At 37.6% G+C, this 23,260-nt stretch overlaps 1 protein-coding gene across 1 annotated transcript in view; it reads left to right on the top strand.

Annotated features, from left to right (window-relative positions):
* Nucleotides 1-23,260, top strand: part of PIP5K1B (phosphatidylinositol-4-phosphate 5-kinase type 1 beta) — a 74,724-nt gene that overhangs the window by 18,298 nt on the left and 33,166 nt on the right. Inside the window, exons 4-6 of the mRNA XM_084304739.1 lie at nt 11,168-11,285; nt 15,688-15,840; nt 18,162-18,461. Coding sequence (XP_084160865.1) covers nt 11,168-11,285; nt 15,688-15,840; nt 18,162-18,461 — 571 coding nt within the window. The remainder of the gene's footprint in view (nt 1-11,167; nt 11,286-15,687; nt 15,841-18,161; nt 18,462-23,260) is intronic.

The following is a 23,260-nucleotide window of genomic DNA, read 5'->3' as shown; positions in this document are numbered from 1 at the left end:
CATTTGGCAATGATGATGCAGAATCTGTAATAATACAGGTACACTGATGAGAGAAATCAAGGTCATCTTCATTTGTTGGTTCAGAAGCTGATGTACAGTGTCACGTAACTTCAAAGTTACTTATGGTATGAACAAATAAAGCAGGTATAGGAAAATAAGAAACATATTTCAAAGCCAGGAGGATGTATTCTATTTAGTGTTGTCTGGACTTCCAGAATTACTAAGTACTAGTAGTGTCCATTATTTTTTAAGGAGATGCTACCTATGCAGTAATTCCTGAATTTGGAAATATTTAAAGTCTTTTTTTTTTAAGTTCGGTTCATTTGCAATTTGAATATTACTTCATAAACTGTTTCTAATAATGTTCAGAGATTATTAATGTCACTAAACAGGAATTTAAACTGACCATGAATGAAATAATTGTAGTAGGTTGAAGTTGACCTTTGCTGAAGTAAATTTTCTAGTTTCAACTTCTGATTTCCTCTGAAATGAGGTATCTTTTAAGGAGTAGAGGTATTTCTTATGTGAAAAGAAGCATTTACATTACATTTGTAGGAATCAAGGGTATCCCATATCCTGTGTTCTGTTGTTAACTAATGTCTGTACACAACTTTGTAGTCTTTCTCTTGGGGATTAGATAAACATTTATATGTTGCCTATGTGCATGTGTTTTCATACACTGTAACCTCATTTTTTTCTTTGTTAAACTGAGACATTTGCATATCATGTAAATAAGTGTATTCTTTGTTCTGAAAAATGGAATGAGCCATCATATTTGTAAACTTTGCAACTGTGACAGCTGTGCAGGATTCTGTAGTTGTTTGTTTGGCTGTGATACTGACTTCGTTGTTCATGAAATACAATGAGATATACGTGACAAAACTGTTTTATTATATAGCCAAGCTTTTTTGGGGAAAAAAAAGGCTTATCTGTATCTTTTTTAACATTGTTCCAAAAGCCAAGTAAGATAAAATGATTTGTAGTCACCTATGAAACTTCCATGCTTGTACACTTGAAAAAGAATTTCCTTGGTTGTTTGGTACTGGTTTTAGGGGAGAACTAGGAGTGATCCCATCTGACTGAGAAAGAGAACAAAGACTGAAGTAATAGCCTGTTTGCAGTAACATGAAATTTATCATAAAAGCTGTAGTAGCACCTTTGTAGACAGATACCAAAAAAAAAAAAAAAAGGAAAAGGATATGAACGAAAGAAATGGCTGGATCAGCAAGTAGTCTGACTTGTTGGTTTTGAATAGCTCTCTAGTAAGCAGGAGTACATAATATAGTAACTCGTCTTGTCTGTAACAAAGAGCCTTTCTACACATAGCCCTAGCTGGTAATACTTTCTCTGAAACTAAGAATTGGCTGTCCATAGCAGTCTCTTAAAAACAATCATGACACTTCATTTCTTAAACTAACAAACAAATCTCAAATTTAAAGTCTTTCTCTTGTCTTCACATAACATGTACATTCATCTAAAGTATTTTTGATCCAAGGTGGTATTAATTTGCATAAATCATAATTTAGTATTACATGTAGTGGTACAGGCTTCTTTCCTGATGGCCAAGGGTACCGGCATTTTGAGTCTTTAACGGTGGCATTATATGGGTAATTCCTGACTCATATCTGTAGCTGGCTTCATTACCATAGCTGGAGGTGAAAAGATAAGATTGCATGTCCTCTTTTTTTTTGGCTTGGACTGGTCAGGATTGAAAGACATAAGTTCAAATTAGTTACACCAGCAGATGCAGTGGGCTGACTACTTTTGGGAGGTGATGAGCAAGCTGAGATGAAGTAATCCTTTCACCCAATACCTACAGCTGGAAGAGAACCTGTCAAGGCAGTGCATCAAGCATGGTGCAGAACGTTGTTACTTACCAAGCAAGAAGCAACACTTTTCCTCTTGCTTGGGGTATACATAATTTAGCTGCAACTCCAAGCAGGGTATTAGCTGATATTCCCCAGTGACATCCAGATCTGGCAGGTGTGATTTGGAAAGAGAAGTGAGAACAGTTGTTTTGCACAGTCGCAGGCACACCTGTTCTTTTAACAGCAAGATGAGCATTGTCATAGTGCCTGTGATAAAATAAGCCTGAGCTAGTAGAAATGCAGCAAAACAACAGGCTGTGTTCCAGTGAGCAAAACAGTATCATCTGAGATGTTTTAGGGACAAATAGCTAACAAACTAACAGTTGTTTTATAAACTCAGTAAGTGACCAAAGAGCAATAGTCTCTGCATCTCCCTCAGCCCCTGAAGTAAACCTCAGTACTTTCTGTAGCCCAGCTTTGGTATCCACAGGAAAACACTTTCAGCACAATTCACAGTTAGTGAAGGAGGGAGGAAAGAGGCAGGGAAAAATGGTCAGTTCAGAATTGAACATACTTGCACTATTTACTGTGGGAGCTGTTGTAAATCAGGATTAACCCACAGATTGCAGGTTTGCCTGGCTCAGAGTTACTTTGTAACTGGGTTTAATTGGGTTATAGGTTATCCCAGATTCATTTAGGTGTTTGTTTCAGGAAGTGACTCTCAGTGAAGTATGGGTATCTTAGCAGAGTGAGTGGATTTGAATTGCAAAGTTGCTTGGTTTCATTTGTACATTGTGGCAATTGAGGAGGTGGGAAAGTGCCTTTGGTACTTTCTACTTTACATTGTCCCTTTTGTGACTTTCCTTTTTTTTTAATAGGGAGTTTATACTGTGTTGCTTTTGGGAGTTAAGTGAGGTGTTAATAGGGGTTGCTATAAAAGGGTGTATTTAGAACTACAGTCCAGACTGAGTTTAAATGGCACTGTGCAAATGTGCCCTTTGTGCTAAAAAAACAAATGCAGTTTGCAGTGACCCAGTTGATTCTGAAGATAGGACATCTGAAGTCTCAGCCTAACTCCCTGCATAGGCTGAAACCACAAGAGAAACTGCTTTTAAACACTGCTTTGAAAATACAACAGGGAGTTGCTTATCTGGTGCTTATCTACAGCAGCAATAGCTGGAGGATTCAGTGGGAAAGTCATGCATCCTGGCTGCTCTCTATCTTTCCTCCCTCCTCTGTCCCATATTTCAGCTGTGTAGGGCTTTTTCTGGTCTTCCTGCATTATGCTCAGTGCCTCTGGCGTCAGTTGGAATCAGTTCATCTCTTGGTGTGACATTTTGTTCCCAAATCAATCACTTGTGCAATGTGGTTACGGTAGTATTTTGACAGCTATCTAATTTAAATTCAGAGCTAAGCTCCAGGTAGCGTGGCCATGGTTGGAAAGCCTTGGTGCAAAGCTAACCAGCCCAGCTGTGTCTGGCACTGTTGGCTCAAGCTGGTTGCTGGGCCATGTGGCTGTGCAGCTAGCTGCCTGTGAACTGAGAATGTGGGCAGCTTGCTAAGCAATTCCAGCAGACACTTATTAGGTAGGCACATTTTCTGCAGTGGTTTGACAAGCCACTCCATACTGTCTGCCAACTTTGGCTAGTCAGTAGTATGCAGCTTCAGAAATACAGAGCATTTGGAGAAAAGCAGTATGTTTCAGGCTTCATGTCTTCTTGTTTTCTCGGATACAGGCCACTGCTAAGCACAGTTGTCTTTGACCTTTTTGCAGCAAGCTGTTAATAAGTCTTGTGCACTTCCCTCACTAATATGCTGTATTTACAGGATCTAGACCCTGTATGTTATGAACACTTGTGGTTTCTAATTAAAATATTAAGTCTGTTACATGTTTTTGACCTGAATGTGCCCTGCAGCTACAGACATTTGTACAAGGAACTTGTTCAATTGCAAATTGCTTTCTTCTGATGCTAACGAAAGATTATTCAGTGCTTTCTGTTATTTAATATCCAAAGCTTAATACTGTGGTAAGGTAGCATGTGAATGACAGCCCAAATCAGCAGTGGAAATTACTAAGAAAAGTAAAAGTTTGGGCAAAGTTTAGGGTTTGTCTGGGTTTTACCTTACCTCAGAGACTGAAGTGTACTGTCTTCTGGTATGACACTTGGCCTTGGGAATGTCTTTGTACCAAACAGGTATCATAGGTTTTGTGATGGACCAAACAGTGTCTTTTTAATTGAAGAAGCATAAAATACTTTGAAAATTACATGTGAATAGATTCAAATATTCGTATCAACACTTAGTTGTTGTGTAGTTTATGTGAGCATATCTGTTTCCAATTGGGCAGTTTCAACAGACAGCTAAGAAGGTTGCCTGACACCTTTTATAAAGAAATAGTCTTTTTTTTTTTTTTTTTTTTTTTTTTTAGTGCTTCAGTCACAGAGATATGCAGGATGGATAACTTGGGTAACCCAAGTTAAGAAACTTTTTTTCATGGTTTGTGAGTAGAGTGACAGCAAAAACAGGAGGAAGCAGTTAGTTTCCTGTTTCAAAACAAATAGTATTTGAAATGGTGATACTGTGGCAACAAAAGCAAAACCCACATTCATTATGAACTACTGGTCTTGCCCACTTACATTAGTATCAAATTCTTGGTAAACCTGAGATACTCTGGATACTTGTGTGGTTACATGACCTTGTAGGCATACTTACCTATTCATGAAGGACTCAGAGATCCCTTGTATTAAATGCATCTCCAATTGTTTGTTAAACAGTCATATCATCATAAGAAAATGTCTTTGTATTCAGCTGTTCCACAGATACCACTGGCTTGTTTTGAAGTTATTTGCAATTCACAGGTCTACTTTACAGCTGCCTCTGCAGGGGACTGCTTAGCATAGGGTAAATAGTAACCAAAAATATAGCAAATACAGTGAGAAGCAAGGATATTACCACTGGACTTTATCCCACAATGTGAAAAAAAGCAAATACACACCTATTTGTACAGGTAGCCATAATACTTATTTCTACCATATGGGAAACAATTGTTTTCCTGAAATAATATGTAGGAAACAAATATGCCAAAGCTGTGCCTGAACTACATTAGCACTGGTCTATGAGTGTATTTTTTGTATACAGTTAGTAGCACTTGCATACATCTTGATGGGTTATAAATGAGCAGCTTTTTCCAAGAACAGTAGCACTGAGATTGGATACTCTTTGCTAGTTTTTAATGCTGGGAGCATTTAATGTTAGATGTTTTATTGTGATTTTCAGACTTGAAAAAAGCTGCTGTAACATGAGAGAACTGATATTCTTCTCTTCTTTTGTTCCTTCTCTTTACCTTTTTTATATACAAGAAGGTTATGTGTGGATCCACAACTATACTATGACTACTTACTTTGTAAACAGTTACATCACAGAATATTAACACTGCTCTTTGCTGAATGCTTGTTATCAAGAGATGCAGCTCATCTTCCCTGCACCTTCAGATAAATGTGCTATCTCATGGGCACTTCCCACCAGGGTGAGGCCACAGAAAAGAAAAGCTGCCAAGGAACACATGTGGGTGTCCTGTTTAGCAGAATTTTTGCAAGCCACAGGGTTAGCCATTGAAAATATAATTGGTGTTAGTTCACTTTTAGTTTGATGTTGCACCACCTATATTTAAATCAACCCACATCATTTACTAGAAGAAAAGTTAAGATGCACATACTGTTATTTAAAAATACATATATTTCATAGAGTCATAAATTGTTTGGGTTTGGAAAGGACCTTAAAGATCATTTAGTTCTAACCTCCCTGCCATGGGCAGGGACACCTCCCAAAAACCAGGTTGCCCAAAGCCCCATCCAGCCTGGTCTTGATGCCCCATCCCTGGAGGTGTTCCACAGCTTCTCTGGCCAACCTGTTCCAGTGCCTCACCACCCTCTGAGTGAAGAATGTATTCCTTACATCTAACTTAAACCTACCCTTTTTAGGTTTAAATCCCTTATCCCTTGTCCTATCACTACACTCCCTGTCAGAGTCCCATCCCATCTTCCCTTTTACATACTTGAAGTCTGCAATAAGGTCTCCCCAGGTCCTTCTTTTCTCCAGGCTGAAAAACCACAACTCCCTCAGCCTGTCTTTGTAGGAGAGGTGCTCCAGCCCTTTGATCATCTTGTGGCTTCCTCTGGACTCGCTCCAACAGGTCCATGTCCTTCTTGTGCTGGGGACCCCACAGCTAAAGGCAGTGCTCCAGGTGGGGTCTCACAAAAGCAGAGCAGAGGGGGAGAATCGTCTCCATTGCCCTGCAGCCCACACTGCTTTTGATGTGATATAGTTGGCTTTCTGGGCTACAAGTGCATGTTGCTGCCTCATGTTGAGCTTCTTATCCACCAGTATCTCCAAGTCCTCCTCTCAATCCATTCTTAGTCCTTAATCCAAGTCCTGCTCTCAATCCATTCTTAGCCCAGCCTGTATTTGAGTTTGGGATTGCCTCGTCCCAGATGCAGGACCTTGCACTTGGTCTTATTGAACTTCATGAGGTTCACACAAGCCTGTCCAGGTCCCTCTGGATGGCATCCCGTCTCTCTTCACCACACAGCTTTGTGCCATCAGCAAACTTAGTGAGGGTGCCCTTGATCCCCCTGTCCATGTCACTGACAAAGACATTAAACCATGCCAGTCTCAACACTGACCCCTGAAGAACACCACTGGCTACTGATCTGCACTTGGACATTGACCACAACTCAGAGTGCAGCCATCCAGCCAATTCCTTACCCACCGAGTGGTCCATCCATCAAATTCATGTCTCTCCAATTTAGAGACAAGGATGTCATGGGGGGCAGTGTTAAATGCTTTACAGAAGTCCAGGTAGATGATGTCAGTTGCTCTTTTCCTCTCCACCAATGCTGTAATCCTGTCACAGAAGGCCACCAGGTTTGTTGGGCATGATCTACCTTTAGTGAAGCCATGTTGCCTGTCACCAATCCTCTCCTTATTTTCCATGTTCCTTAGGATAGTTTTGAGGAGGATCTGCTCCATGATCTTGCCAGGCACAGAGGTGAGACTGCCTGACTGGCCTGTAATTCCCCAGGTTTTCCTTTTTAAAAATGGGCATTATGTTTCCCTTCTTCCAGTCAGTGGGAACTTCACTGGACTACCACAACTTCTCAAGTATGACAGAGAATGGCAACAAATGTAGCAACTACATCTGCCTTTAGGACCCACAAATGCATCTCATCAGGTCCCATGGACTTGTGCACCTTCAGGTTCCTTAAATGGTCTTGAACCTGATCATCTCCTATACAGGGTGGTTCTTCATTCTCCCAGTCCCAGCCTTTGCCTTTTGGAGCCTTGTCCATGTGGCTGGAGCTCTTGTTGGTGAAGACCAAGGCAAAATAGTCATTGAGTTCCTCAGCCTTCTCCATATCCCAGGTGACCAGCTCTCCTGTTTCCTTCTGGAAAATGCTTATTTTATTTTTTTATTCTAGATATTAAAATCTGACTTGCATAGATTAGCATTAATCTCTCCTTTTTGTTCTAACTACCAGTCTTCTACTTTCATGTGGTCTTCAGGAAAGATTATTAAATTACCTCATAAGTTGCAATTGATTCATAAACTTTCCAAAGTCTGTTATTTGTCATAGCTCATGTACAGAGACTAGACTCCCCCAAGGTTGCAGGAATCAAAGCTAGTATTAAAAGTAATTTCTATTTCTTGGTAGATGCATGCTCTAATCTACACGAGAGGAAATTTATGTGATTGCCTTCTTTCTTTATGGAGTGCATTTCTTTTATTTCCAAAGCTCCATTTTGTAGATTAGATTTTTTGTCAGCAAATCTCAGGTACTCTTCTTGATGTGCTATACAGACATAGCCATACCCTGGGAACTACCTAGCCTGATTAGAAATTATAATATGAAATGCTTTGCACGTATTCTTTTATCCAGCCAGAGTGAAATGCACATGAATAAATGAGTGAATTCCCCAGCAAAATGCAAGGAGAAAGCACAGAATAAATCATCCTGGGAACTAATAGAGTGGGAGGTATATTTTATTTGAGAGAAAACAAAGGAATCTTATTTTATTATTGCAACTTTTATGGTGGGTTGAGTTAATGCACCTACCTGGAGGCTTGCTTTTGCCTGCAAATAGTGTGCATAGCATCCTTATCTATTACAAGTGATTTTTGGATAGGTAGAGGATACACTGTGAACAATTTCATGTCAAAGTAAGGTAAAGATGTATTTACATCAAGAGTGAACAGGACAGTATTGAACTGTCAGTGGAAAATGTCCTTTTGCAGGTGAGAGCAAGGACATACCTAGCCACAAGGATTTCAAAAGTTTTCATTATTGTAGGAAACTACTTGAAGTCAGGGTGCTTCTTCTGTTCTGTTAAAAGCAACATTCATCCAGAAAGCTAACCAAGAAATCTTACGTTTTTGTCAAGCTTGTTTCTTACATTAGAGACAAGCTTACTATTGGCATCTTCTAATCTATTCTATTAGGCAATGAAACCGAAATTAATCAATATGATCAGCAGAAACTGTAGGGTATGTTAACAAACCCTGCAGATCCTTGGTAAAAAAGAATTTTTAGTAATTTTACAAAGAATAAAGGAACTGATCTGCTTAGTGAAATGACTACCACATCTGTAATAAAGTAAGCTTATGGTGTTAGGTACGTGGAATTGTTCTTTGTGTCAGTGCTGTACAAAAATAACTGCTGTTTTCTATTTTTTCTGAAATAAATTTCCATGTACTATGCATTAAAGTCCATCTCTGGAGCTATTAAGAACCTTTTTTTTACTTGTGGTCATTTTTCTTTATACTGTGTGTAAGAAATGACTTGGGCCCATGATATTAGCATAGAGAACATCCTATCTTTATTGCTACCCTAGTGAAGTTTCAACGATGGGACGGGCATGTTCTAGTAGAGCAAGGACATGTAATATATTTATTGCCACACTTACACAAGAGTTATTGCTACAAGAAGCAGATTTATAAAGGTACGTTCTAAAAGGTAGGAGGTTTATTATAAAGTTGAGATGATAAATCTTTTGTGACAAGGATGTGATTTTTCATCAAAGAACACTTTGTTCTCTTCTTGTCTGCATCTCAAAACAATCTACTACATTTACAAATGTAGCCCCAAGTTCTCAGTATGACTATATTTATCCTTTGTCCTCCCAATATTACATAAAAATTCAGTGTCAATCAAAGCTTCATGTCAGGCAAGAGTGGCATACTGAAAGTAAGCAAAAAGTAAGAAAAAGCATTAGCCAGTCTTAACTGTAAGGAAAAATATCCCATTCAGCCTAGTAGCTTATTGATTTCTCTTTTTAAATATATAATGGAACTATAAAATATAAGTGGATTTGATTTTAATACCTTAGAGTTGTTATATGTTAGACTATAAAACGTGCAAATGAGTTCATTAGGACTAGGCAGCCTTTGCCAGCTCTCAACCATGTGGTTTTGCAATCAAAGAAATACCATTATAATGTCTTTGTATGCATTTTTGTTCAGCCATGGCCATCTTTTGACATGCGATTTCCAGCCAGAAATCAAATTTTTTTTCTTCATCTGTCTCCTATTCAAAAATCTAAAAGTGCATTTCTGGAGCCTGAGAAAGCTTCCTGTCCAGTTAAAACCCTTTAGTTGGCAGCAGTTCAGTTCTGGTAGATTTTGGTGTTACGCACGCAGGGGCAGCTAAATGGGTTGGGGTAAACTTCTACCAGGTAACAACGTGATAACAGGAGACAAGTTCGTAGGACAAGCCTTGATTGTACAGAACCAAAGCTTTTTAACATATTTAAAAGTTTTGGTTCTGTACAATCAAGGCTTGTCCTACGTGTATAGTAAGTTCATGATACATAAGTTAGTCTTTGTAGGACATTTACTGAGTTCATTCCTCTTCACATTTATGTGAATTCCTGGAGTCTTTTTCCTTTGAATTCGTTGTATATTCCTGATGCTAAGCATATAGGTACATAATGCATCTCTGAATAATTTAATTAGGGTAAATGAAATGGATAAAGTATTGTCAGAGGAGCTTATTTTGGCCACCATGTCCAGTATTATGGATTTTATTCTCAATTATTTATAAACTTGTGCAGAGTGACCAAGCTATATCTTAATTCTGTTCTTGCTTGCGTTGAAATCATAATATAGAATATTATTCCTCTGTTTAAAGCCTTTTTAAAATGTCCTGCATTAAGAAATCCACAGGCAGTTTTTAATTTTTTTTTCCTTCTGGCAACATCTTCCTGCTTTTTTCTTCAGCTTAGATAGCATAGTGTTCATCTAAAGAATCATACAACTGCAACCTAAACACACAGTGAAAGTGTAGTATAAAACAAGGAAAAGATCTAAGAGGGCTACATTCTTCTCATGTGCTTCTTTAAGAAAGACTGTCTGCCAGATTGGTCACCACAGTAGTCTTTCTCTATGCCTCGTCTAGCTTGAATCTGTATCTTGTGTGTAACTGCATGCCATTTTCCAGAATTCCCCACAATGTGCACAACCTGTGTTCTAATTTAACTGAACATGTAAGCTAGTGGTGGTTTAGACTGAGGCAAGAAAAAAAATGCGATGTCACAGGCAAATAAAAAATAATAAAAAAAAAAACACACTTCAAGGTTACCAACTTAAGTATGTATTTCCAATCTTGTATTGCACTAGCAAGGAAGAGAGAGGTACCATAACTGTAATTAACCTGCAGAAGAAATTAATGCTGCGAATGGAGATTCATAAATAAGGCTGAGCCAGTCAAAGCCTTCTGGCACCAAAACAAGACAGGTAGACCTGCTTCCTTAGCACTGCTCTGGCAACACAGTGTTGTCCTCTTTGTTGTGATTTAGTATTCTTTTGTACTGTCTCATTTTTAGTATCTTTTCATCTGTTTTGCATTTTCAGTGTCTTCAGTATCTGTATGACTCTCCTGTGAACCAGTTCAGGTCACCAAGCTAGTGTGAAGTTATGTTTTTCTGGGTTAACTTCCAAGCTTTTTGGAAGGCCTTACATGAAATGGGGTGACCCTTTCTGTGTTAGTAAGCTATTGGACTGGCTTACCCTGGAGGGATGTGTGAAGTTGTAGCAGTAGCTTAAACATGATCTTTGTGAATGTGGAAATGATGGTGAAAAGACTAATGACTTGAAGGAGAGAAAAAGGAATTTGCTGGCAATACTTCGCCTCTTGTGGCTGTTTGTATTACATTGAGTGGTGATACATAAATGCACATTTGTCTGTTCATGACTCTTGTCTAGCAAGGTCAATGATTGAGATAGCTTTACGTTTAAGGATGAGATTTACAGAATGTTGCTATAAATTGATAAATAATAACTGGGTTTGTTTTATTTTCATTTTCAGTGAAGGGAGCAATCTCACCCCTGCTCATCATTATCCTGACTTCAGATTTAAGACATACGCACCTCTTGCTTTCCGATATTTCAGAGAACTTTTTGGTATCAAGCCTGATGATTATTTGGTAAGAGCTTGCAGTTTTCCTATGAGTTATGAATAATTATAATGTATACTCATTTTGTACTGACAGGAGGAGGATGCTTTAATGGTGCATAAATAGGTATAGATTCTGTGTGTAGTGTTTAATAATTAGTGAACATTTTTAGAGATTTACAAAAGTCTTAATTCTTCTTCTTTGAGAAGATTCCTGGAGAAGAAAAAAAAGGCCTTGTTAATTGACTAGAGTAACTTGAGTAATACTGTTCATTTAGGTCACTGTTTCTGGAGAAGTTATAATCAGTACTTGTGTGCAAGTGCTCTTCTGTTATTTAACTTATTCACTCCATTAAATACATGCTTGTCTGCAAACATTCCCATCTAGCCTTGAGAAAAGTGTGATGGGGGCCTGAAAAAGAAATATTCTAGTGTTTTCTTTTTTCCAGTATCGGTATACTTTGAAGACTTATTCCTCCTTGCTGTTCAGCTGCTTACATGAGAAAAATATTAAGTATTTAGTGTTGTCATAAGAGCAGGCTTTAGTTGGTGGCATCGGATTGTGCACTGCCAGAGACAAGGATCCACTTACGTTGCTTCTCCCGTATTTCTGCTTTTCAAAGGGTATGGTTAAAGGGGACAGCTGGATTGTTTTCTAGATGTTTGTCTCATGTCCAGTTTGTCTCACACTAGTCCATGCAACAAATCAGAGTCCCCATATACGTTAGCAGTTTTGTGCATCAGTTTTATTTTATTTTATTTTATTTACTACTTCAGAATGTGTTTTTAAATATTTTTGGTATTAATCATAAATGAGTTTCTTTAAACCAAAGGAATTTGAAAGAAATGCATTAAAAAAAAAAAGGATTAAATGATGCTGAAATACCACTTAACATATTACTTCACTGACTTCAGTGCGTTTGATTACATTATAACGTTTTTTCTTTATTTTCTTTCCCCTTTGTGGACAATGAACATAAAAGCAAAGTGTAGTTGCTTTTGCTTTTATTTAGGTTGAATGTGGGCGTCTGATTTTAATTCTATAGCATCATGTATGGATTTTGTATTACTAGCCCTTAGAGCAGTACTTACATGTAAAAGCAGATCATTCCTTTGAATTACAGATTTTAGTTGCTAGGAAATGTTGGGTTGGAGTTTTATAAAGGTGTAACACATTTTCTTTTATGGATCTGGGGAAAGACCAAGTATTCAGGCTGTGTTGCCAACTGCTCAAAAGGACTGCACTTAGTAGAGTAAAGCTTCTGTCACCTGCAACTTCTACTACACCTAAAGAACTCTTTGCAGTAGTATAAATTAAAGATTACAGGAAGACCATACTTGGTATTGATATAAATTTGTGCCACTCTGCTTAGCTACAAAATAAGTAATTCCTGATGGAAATTTCTAACTTGTTTTAGAGTCCTTTTGCTGTCTGCACAGCTTGTCACCTTGATCTGTTTCCAAAGAGAAGGAGCAACTTTTTCAGGAGAGGTAGAAATGGAGAAAGCATATTTTTCAGTGGTCAAAAGTTGAATGAAGCTATCCTCCTGTCTCCATGCACACAGCGTAGAAGGGCATTTTGAAATTATTATTTACTTCTGAACTGGCATTCAATTTTGGCAGCTGTTAAGAAACTTTAGGAAGTATTTTTGATTTTTGGTAAGAGATGAGATTTAAATTTCTCTGTACCACAGTGTGGGCACAGTGTACTTGGGTCAATGTGTCTGGGACACTTCTACTATTGCTGTATGTTCCCCTTTTCCTACCTAGGTTAAGGAAAAGCTGAGTGCAGTACTCTGGAGAGTTAAGCAGTTTCAATATTAAGTGCCATCTTTTTATTTAAAATACAGAGGCATATTTTTTTCAACAAACATGTATTTTTTGAAATATAGTTGGAATTTTAGTCTGTTGTAACTGATGCAGGTTTGCTGTTATGTTTATACTTGCTCTGACACCAAGTTAGAATTCATTTTTGTTTCTGACTAAATGGGCATCATACTGCAATCAGAGCAGGTTTCAGTCCTTTGTAGTCCAGAGGCATATGTGATCAGAGGAGTCATCATAATCATAAAACCAAGTCATAAATCAAAAAAATAATAAAACTATTTTTGGTTTGGAACCCTTTTCCCTATTGATTGTGACTACAGTATTGCTCCCAGAAGCACGTGTCAGGATCCTGGCTGAACAATCCCACTTGTTTTAGTGAAAACTGGATCTGTCTGTCATGCAGTGACCACAATTAGCTTTCAGTATCTAAAATCTTGTCTCTAACTTTACAGTAATAATATGCAAACTGATTGTCCAACTGGGGGTGATGAGAAAGTAAAGTTAAATAAGGCAGAGGATAAATTACAGCAAGTAGAAGAAGCTTTACATGGTTAATTTGGAATGACAGAACTCAAAGATTTACAATTTTAACTTTGACAAAGAGGTTGAGCTCTAATGCACTGTAAGAATCAGACTGAATGGCAAAAATCAATGCATTAGAACAACTTACAGAAGGAAATAGAGACCTTGAGTTGGAAACTTTGTAGAGCACTGACATTTTATAAAGGAACTTTTTGATTATGAAGTCCCTACGTGCTGTGGTTTGAAGGATTTTGTTACTATTCATTTTTAATTTCATTTACTCTCCAGCACTTCCAGTTGCAAAGCTAGGTGGGCTCTTTGTTTGGTGTGTAGATTTTAATTTTATAGGAATGAACTAAACCATAAAATGACCAGCGGACAGTATAGGTTAGTAATTCTTGCCTATGCTAAACTGTGTTGTTGAGCTTTAATGTTTAAGATAATTGGTTTCAAATGCATGCAACAATGAAAGTTGTTAAAGAAGCATTTTATATCTTGGCAAGAAAAACTCAGATTGTTATGCAATTGCTGTTTTTCTCTGAAAGCTTGTGGCAGTGTGGACCAGTAACGCTGTTCTATCCTTAGATTCCTGCAATGCTAGGATAAATAGGAAAGATCTCTATTATGAACTGGCACTATGAACTACAGAAGCAGAGAGAGGAACTGGCAAAAAAAATTATTGCATGCAAAAGTTTTAAAAATCCCAAGCGTGGGAAAAGACTCAGCCAGAGCCACTATAAGAAAATGCATAAAGTAGTACTTTGAGTAGATAGAAAGCGTGCTTCCGTAGATCAAGGTTGTGTTGTGTTTTAAGCAAGCATGTTAACACATGCTTGTTACTTTTTTGTGGGTCAATTGTCTTTGCTATCACAACTATCGGAAATCACAGGACAGATTCTGGGTTAAATTTAATGAAAGCCATTTTCAGCGAACAGAACTGGTTAGTAAGTTGTTTTTTTCCCATGGAATTGCTCAACTCATCTCAGGCACTGACTCAATACACCAGGTATTCTTTACTGAAACAGTTACTCGTTTTGTTCTGATAAGAACAGGAGATGTACTGCTCTGCAAAGAATAATTACCTGGTGCTTACATTGCTCACAACAGGGCCTGTGTAATTTTGTTTCTTTCAGAGACTGAAATCTTAAATTACTGGACTGTGTGCTAAATCTCCAAGTGTGTAAAGCTGCTGATATGTAACAGAGGAAAAGATTGTGTGAATCAAACTTTAATGTTATATTTTAAATAAACTCTGAAGTTTAATATAAACAGATTTTTCTATGGTTTTGGAGCTAAATATATCTTTTCCACTTAGCTTGAACGGAACGTGAAGTGTGAATTAATGGAGATCTAATAAATGAACATGAGCCTCTGTGTGAGGTCTGGGTCTACTAGGAAAGAACAGTCCTCAGTTACTTTTTCCTCCTTAATGGGATCATAAATATTACTGTCTCCCTGTAGAAGAGAGCCTGTCTAAACATCCAAAGTAATGGTCCTCCAAAAAGCAATTTTTTGTACTTGCTGACATCTAGTTTTCCTGTTTCAAGCAGGCAAGTAATCAGAAAACTACATTCTCAGTTTTACTGAGATTATTATGTTAATGGTGTCAGCCCTAGCTGCACAGAAGAGGACTTGCCTACTTTCATTAAGTTCAATACCTGTACTTCCTGTGGCTTTTTGTAATGTACTTCCCACACGTGTTTCATAAACAGATGTGAAACATAAATGGTTTTAAAGAAAATGTCATCTTAGGGCTTCTGCATTTGCAGTGCTAATGGCGTGGGGATGGATTGTTTCCGCCTCACTCGCTCACTTCACTCCTGTAAGAATTAATCTGGTGCAGTGAGACATGGAAAGGGACTGTATGCTTAGCTTACAGCTGCTTCTTCCACAGCTGTGCAGCATGTCCTCAAACAAATTACTGTGACCCAGCCTGCTGTACAGTGGGTTTGTTGCAGTTGAAGCCCAAAGGATAGAGCTCCCCAATTATCCCATGTGTATTTACACCTGCAATTATTTGTATTAAGCTTGCGTATAAGTAGTGCATGCATTGGCAATGAAAAACCATTTTTTATTTCTTCCAGTATTCAATCTGCAGTGAGCCTTTAATTGAATTATCCAATCCAGGTGCCAGTGGGTCCTTATTTTTTGTAACTAGTGATGACGAGTTCATCATCAAAACAGTTCAACACAAAGAGGCTGAGTTTCTTCAGAAGCTTTTGCCAGGTTATTATATGGTAAGTAATTGAAGACTTTTTCCATCTTTATAAATCATTACCTGAACTTTTCCAGTTTCACTTCACACTTCTAAAGATTCACTTTCATTTGATGTCTTCTAACCTTTCAGTAACTTTATCCATATTTTTCATGTATTTTTGACACTCTTACCTTTTGACTTTGTACTCCCTCATCCATCAGAAAGAATAGATATAAATCAAGAATAAATTTAAGATTACAGTTGTTCTTTAGCATTCAAGATGAAGCAGAATATCATCGTCTGACTTGATACCAAACTTTGCTTATAATAAGTTAGTAATCAAAAAAAGTTTCCTAAACTTCTAATTCAACTTTTTTCTCCGTTTTGTGTTTGTCTACCCTCTGCATTTCACTCAGAGTGGACAAAGAAACTAGACCGGTCAGTTTCACTTTTGTTTCCAGACTGCTTCCATTTCTCATGTATTAAACCAGTGATGTTAAAAATATTCTTATCAATATAAGTTGTTCAGAACTTAATTTTAAAGTAGAGCTTTTTTGAGGGCTAATGCTAAGTTGATTGTCTTGGTTTATGTGCATCAGGTATCAGAAAGGGAGACCATAACTCCCAAATAAATGTAACTAAGTTCTTCTTTTTTAAATAAGGCCACTCAATGTACATGTAAACAGAGATTCTTCTGGACAGTAGACAGGACTTTGAAGTATTAGGCTTTTTACTGTTGGCCTGATTTTCTTTACTTTCTATACTTTCTTAAGTAAACACTTGAAAAGTTACCCTCTCACTTGCACTAAAAATGAGGAATATCATTACTACAGTAATGTAAGTTGGATTCAGTGTTCATTTAAAAAATTTAATGCACTGACAGCATGAAAAAGAAAAAAGATGGTAGGTACTTTTGTTGTTCATAATCACAATAATCATCTCAGCATAAGGTTGAATTGATCATTATTACAAGTAAATGTAAGACCACTTTTTTTCTTAAGATCTTTATTCTCAATGTTAACATATGCAGGGGTTTCCAAAGGGTAAAAGCTTAATCACTGAGATTGTTTCCTATGACTGTACTTTGTTCCTGTAGCTGTATGTTGTGACTTAGTAATAATGCACAACCTGAAGTAGTTTTTCCCCTTTCTTGGTTTTCATGCCAAAAACTGAGAGTAGTTACGTTCAGAAGGATGGGTTTTTGCTCTCAGATATCTCTCTTGCCATCTTCTAGTTATTTTTTAACTTGTTGTGGAATTTGGGTAATTTCACACCTTCTATTCTGATGGTCAGTCATGATTCTGTTATGACCTCAGACTCATGTGGAGACAACCTGGTCATTTGGCACTCACCCTCATTGTGAAAAGTATGGAGACAGGGTTTCTGTTTTTCAGAATCCAGGTCAAAGCAATGAGAGCTTTACTTGACCTAAACTTCTTCCAGCAGGTGGATGCAAAAGTTGTTCAGGTCAGAATAATAAATTAAATCTTTGGGATACGTTTAGGTTTTGCCCAGTCTGTGCTTTCGTGGGACATGGAAAAGTAAAATCTGGCATACAAACAGAATCAGAGATTCAGTCATTTTTCAGGACAGTGCATGGCAGGGAGTATGATTGTAGCAGTTTACAGTAGATTGGAACCACCTGGCAAGAAACAGTGTGAAGTAGTATCAGAATCCTTTCTTTTCCTGCAAGACTTCTATTTACCCTTCACCTAGAAGCTAGAGAGCTTCACCTAAGCTCTCTATAGGTACCTTAAAGGAGGCTGTAGCGAGGTGGGGTTGGTCTATTCTCCCACATGATGCCTGGTGACAGGACGAGGGGGAATGGGCTAAAGTTGCACCAGGGGAGGTTTAGGTTGGATATTAGGAAGAACTTCTTTACTGAAAGGGTTGTGAGGCATTGGAATGGGCTGCCCAGGGAAGTGGTTGGGTCACCATCCCTGGTCTTTAAAAGATGTTTAGATGTAGAGCTTAATGATATGCTTTAGTGGAGGAGTGGTTAGTGTTAAGTCAGAGGTTGGACTTGGTGATCTTGGAGGTCTCTTCCAACCTAGACGATTCTGTGATTCACACTGAAAAAGACAGCCTGAGTATGTGGTGCTCTGGGCTTCACAGTAGATTTGATCTGCGATAGACCTCTCTTTCAGTTTCAATTCAGAGTAGTTACTTTCTTGTGTTTATACTAGCTTTCTGAAATTTGGGCCCACAAAGAAAATAAATTGGTCAAAGGAACTATACTGAATAGGGAAACATGCTTTTTTTTCTTGCTATTTGTTAATGTCCTTTGGCATAAAAATTACATTCTCAAGCATGTAAGTTTCTTTAAAGTAAACATACTTAACAATATCTCTTCTGTTCTAGAATCTGAACCAGAATCCAAGGACTCTCCTACCCAAATTTTATGGGCTGTACTGCGTTCAGTCAGGAGGCATTAATATTCGAATTGTTGTAATGAACAATGTTTTGCCGCGAGCCTTGAAAATGCATTTCACATATGACTTGAAAGGCTCCACGTATAAAAGGAGAGCATCAAGAAAAGAGAGAGAGAAGTCCAACCCAACGTTCAAAGACTTGGATTTCTTGCAAGACATGCATGAAGGGTTGTATTTTGACTCTGAAACTCACAGCGCATTAATGAAAACGCTACAGCGGGATTGTCGAGTGAGTAAAAATATTAAGTATTTAAATTTTTGTGCTCACATCTGTTCTAGACTTACTTCAGCAAAACAAGGAACTAGACATGGCTCTCTGTGCTGTTTAACCTCCAAGCCCCTTTCCATGCAATTTAACTAGGAAAATTATGGCTGTCAAAACAGTAATCAAGACTGTATTTTACTTAAATTTATCATCTAAAATCTATTCATGGAAATACAGATTAATCTGGGGAAGTAGTTCTGTATAACTCTTATTATTGTTGTTGTTTTCCATTAATTTGGAGATTTTAATGATTATTTTTTTTCTGATGCACAACAACAGTAGAACTGTTGTGATGTATGATAGAAGTGTATTTAGAGCTACAAGCTCTGTACTGCTTTGGTAAGCCTGTCTCTTTGTTAGTGGATAGGATCTAGCAAACTGAATGGGGAAGGGTTGTCTTGTGTCAGCAGTCTTAGTTCTAGAGCAAAGTAATTTCTTCCCAAGTTGAAAGGTAGTGCTTGATGTCTACATAGGCTTTTTGAGGCACAAGAGGACATCTGCTATTATCCTTTGGGAGGACCTCGGTGAATTAAATCAGTATCTCTTGTAGACAGAGAATAGTTTTTAAAATTGCGTTTGTTTTTTTTCCTGTAGCAAAGGTAATAAAATACAAGGTAAGAAAAAGGGGGAGATATCCAGGTCTCTCAGGGATTCACAAGATTTAAAGGGGCATGTGGAAAGAAAATCCAGCTCTAAGTGAATCCTAACAGCATATTTTGGTGATAAAACAGCAGAATGGGTAGATTGAACTAATTACACTGAAGGAGCATCCTGAACATCAGTTTGTTGTTCACTGCCACCTGTGGTGTAAGATGGGAAGCATTTTTGCATGAGTAGTACTTTTTGCTTAATTAATACAGAAGTCTGCAATGTCTTGTGCTTGGTTTGTAAAGCTGGGCGACCTAACATTCAACTGCATATTCAGCATTTATCTAATAACATCAGGTGTTGTTCTATCTGCAGCCTCTTGCAGTGAGCACTTCCTAAGCTCCTGCCACAGGTGATAATGCAGAGTGCATCAGTAGTTCACATCTGGGGATTTGGACACCCGTTTGCCCATTCTCCCCAACTTGTCAAATGTTACTTATGGACTGAAAGCATGGGAGGTAATCTATTGTGTGGAAAATAAAGAATCTAAAAGAGGGAATGTGATTGAAAAGTACAAGCAAGAATCAATCATTTAACTGTTGCATATAAAGGAGGACTCTTACAGCTTCTTTGTTAGAAAGTATTTGTGAAATCTTGCCATGTGTTAGAGTGCTGAACTAAGCATCAGCTTTTTCACTGTGTGCAGTCTTAACTCAAAAGTTAGCCTGGGGTTCTTAAAGGCCCAACTAAATGTTACTGTTATAAAAGGAAAGAAAATTATCTTTAAATAGTGTGTATGCATGAATACATACATATATATGCTATATATAGCATGTGTGTGTGCATATATACTGAATGTTTTATATATATATGTAAGTTAATCCAACTTCTATTTTCTATTTAAGAAGCCCTACTCTGTATTATAAAACAAAGGGAGCATATTTTATGTAGCTAAATTTGCTTAACAAATGGGGTTGGATCTACCTGCCTGCCTTGTACTGCTGTCTTTAGCAAGTTTAGAAGCACTCTGTCCATTTCAATAAAAGTCTTGCCACTGCTTTTTTCTGCCTGCATGATATTTGGATGGCTATTTAGCACAAGTTATAACTGACCTAGTTTTTCATAGCTTCAAAATTTTAAGCAATCTCTCCTTTTGCTTGTACTTCAAAGTAAGAAAGTTAGTGTAAACACTAGAATTAAAAATTCATTAAAGGGAAGAAATTATTGATCTTTCCAGTATTTCAGCACTCAGTCATCATCTTCTCTGTTGCTTAAGTTTAGGCTGTATTTTCACATTCAAATTTACAATCAGAATAAGTAAGCAATGCTTTTTATTCTTGCTTCTTTAATATAAACATCCCCAGCTGGTAACTCCTTTTCTCCTTGTGCTCAATCACTAAGCAGGAGTCCTGGCAGACCTTTCTGGTGGCAACAAAAAAAGGTGATGAGGGTCTGCTGGCACTGTATCACCCACCCCATGCTGCAACAAGCCTGCATTCTCCTTGGTCAGCCTTTTAGTGCTGATGGAGCACTAGAAGCTCTTCTTGCTTTCCCTGATACCCCTTGCATGTCTCCCTTCTAGCTGATTTTTGGTTTCACTGACAATACTTGCTGAACCTACAAGCCCAGGCAGTATATCTCAATTCCTCCTTTGTAGCCTATCCATTTTCCCCATCCTGTGTACTACGTTTTCACATTCAAGTCATGCTGTGGTTTCCTTGCTTAGCCAGGCTGGCCTCACGACACATCTCCTCAGCTGGGCTGCTGGAAGACCCTGAGCTCAGTACCCTGAGATTGCACAAGCAGATAAGGGACTGGTGGGACATGGCTGAGTATTAGCTGTCATGTGTCACAGCTCTGTACCTTTTTTGAGGCGATGTGTGACCTGTCCACTTAGAGGATGGAGCTTGTAGTGATCCGCCACCGGCTGCTGCTTCCAGCATCCACTCCAGATTCTCTACTTTGGGATAAGTACAGGTTGACAGTGTTCTCCATCCAGCTCCTGCATCCTCTGCTTGTCATGTTCACACTCAAGGTGGTAGGATCTGAAAGCTTCACTCACATACTTTTTTGCACTATTTGCAGCATATCTAAATGAAGAATTACAACATTTTAGTGTTCATAAGGATGTAACATTCTTCAGTTTATCATAAAATACAATTCATACAACTGAAAATTTGAACTCACTTTCAAATTTCAGACTATCATGGAAACTTCGTATAGCTATCGTATTCTTGTGAGCAGGCACTATCATACCTACTGGGGGCAGGGCAGCCAAGTGGTATTAGTAACAAATGTTTTACTGGCTTGAACACCTTTATTGCAAATGTTATATTTAAAGCCTTATCCACTTCAGAGTGCTTTAAAGCCAATGTGCCTGTATTTTGTACAATGGCAAACAGAGCATTGAAAGGCAGTGATTTAAACTACCTTTCTAACTATTCTACTATTAATCTGTATTTTATTTCAGCAATACTGTTGTAGTTAATCTGATCATTGTGTAACATTATTTAAAAAAAAAAAAGGCAGATTCTCCAATTTCCAAGTAAAATTCTAGTTTTACAAACAATAACAGAAGCTGTTCCACTGATGAACGAAAGAAAAGCTTTATCACTCATAAGTGAATACTAAGCAAATCTAAAGTCAATAAAGGTATCAAAGACAGTTTACAGTGCATTTTTAGTTTTTAAAGGTACAGAAAATTCAACTCCACGTTGAATTTACTTCTCTTGTGTTTTCTTATAAACACCTAATCCCACAGAAATTCTTTCTGTGTGTAGTAATACTTAAATATGGATAAAAGCTAAGCTATGTTACTAACTGTACTTTTAGGTAAAAGTAACACGAGCATGACTTGGTTTGTATGAGAAAGGTTAGAAGTGAATTAATACTAGTATTTTATTTTTCATAAGTGTTACCAAATTGAAGGCATCCATTATTGTGTGCTTGATCTTTGCTAGAGCTCTTAAGCAATTTCATAAATACCAATTACCTCTATTCTGGACAGAAATCATAGGAGAAGACACCAGGACTGTCCTTTAGTACAGGGAATTCACAGTCCAAACACAAATAACAAAGGTAGTCTTTTGATGTTCACGTATAAAAATTAGGAGTGTTATACATGCCAAAATTACTGTAGGAAAGGTTCGCTAGAACATCTCATTAGGATTTGGTCCACCCTTAGTTTCTTCCCTGTAGACCCTTAAAATGCAGAAAAACTATAGAACTAGTAACTGTTCATCAAAAGGAAAAAAGAAGGAAGCAGCTTTAAAAACTGGCAGTGTCATGATTATGCAGAGATTCTTTTACAAACTCATATAGTAACCTAACAAAGCACATTAGTGTAACTTTAAACAGTAAACATCAATGTTAGGAGAACAGGTGTTTACAGGATTTTCTTCTTGTAAATCTTTGTTGTATATATGCGAGCATGTGAAGCATGTTCTTGAATGTCAACTGCTCACATGCAGGAATTTGGGGTATTCTATTAAAAATAGCCTGGTGGCATTTTCCCTTTCCATCTACTGCTGAATCCAAGAGAAAATAAAATTGAAAAGGACTAGTAAGGGTTTATGTAAATGTAGTCTGCTGTAGTAACTGGACAAATTTTAAAAAAATCTTACAAATAGTATTCCTCTTCCTCTTTACTTTGCTGTTAATGTCTGCTCAGTAAGATGTTTATCTGTATGCACTCTGAAAACCTCTTTTCATCAGAAAGTATGCTGTTCCCTGTATTTCTCCTTCCTCTTGCATAACACTTTTTGATGTATATAAATATTGGAGATGGAAATAGCATCTATACAAATTGATCTGTGTTTATTTATTCTAAGGTCTGGGATATAATTCCCCGGAGAAATTGCAAATACATGATATTCTGAAAACTGAAGTTAAGATTTATTTTCCAATTACTAAAAGAAAAAAGGGGGGGGGGGAGAGTGAGACAATTTATAAGAGCATTAGTGATCTTCATTTGTTAAGGACTTTTTTTTCTTAATGAAGCATATTGCATGATATGCTATATGCTGTAAACTCAATGCCTATGAACTCAAACTTTGGTCTTCTCTCAGACCTTAGAGGTTAAGGACACCTATCACATTCATAGCTACATTGACAAAAGTTATTTTGCACAAATAGATAAGCCAGCTCACTGTAAGACTAAGGAGTTTTGTGTGGCA

This window comes from Netta rufina (assembly GCF_964035555.1).
Source record: "Netta rufina genome assembly, chromosome: Z".
Classification (NCBI taxonomy): domain Eukaryota; kingdom Metazoa; phylum Chordata; class Aves; order Anseriformes; family Anatidae; genus Netta; species Netta rufina.
This window is presented reverse-complemented; position numbering and strand designations above follow the sequence as displayed.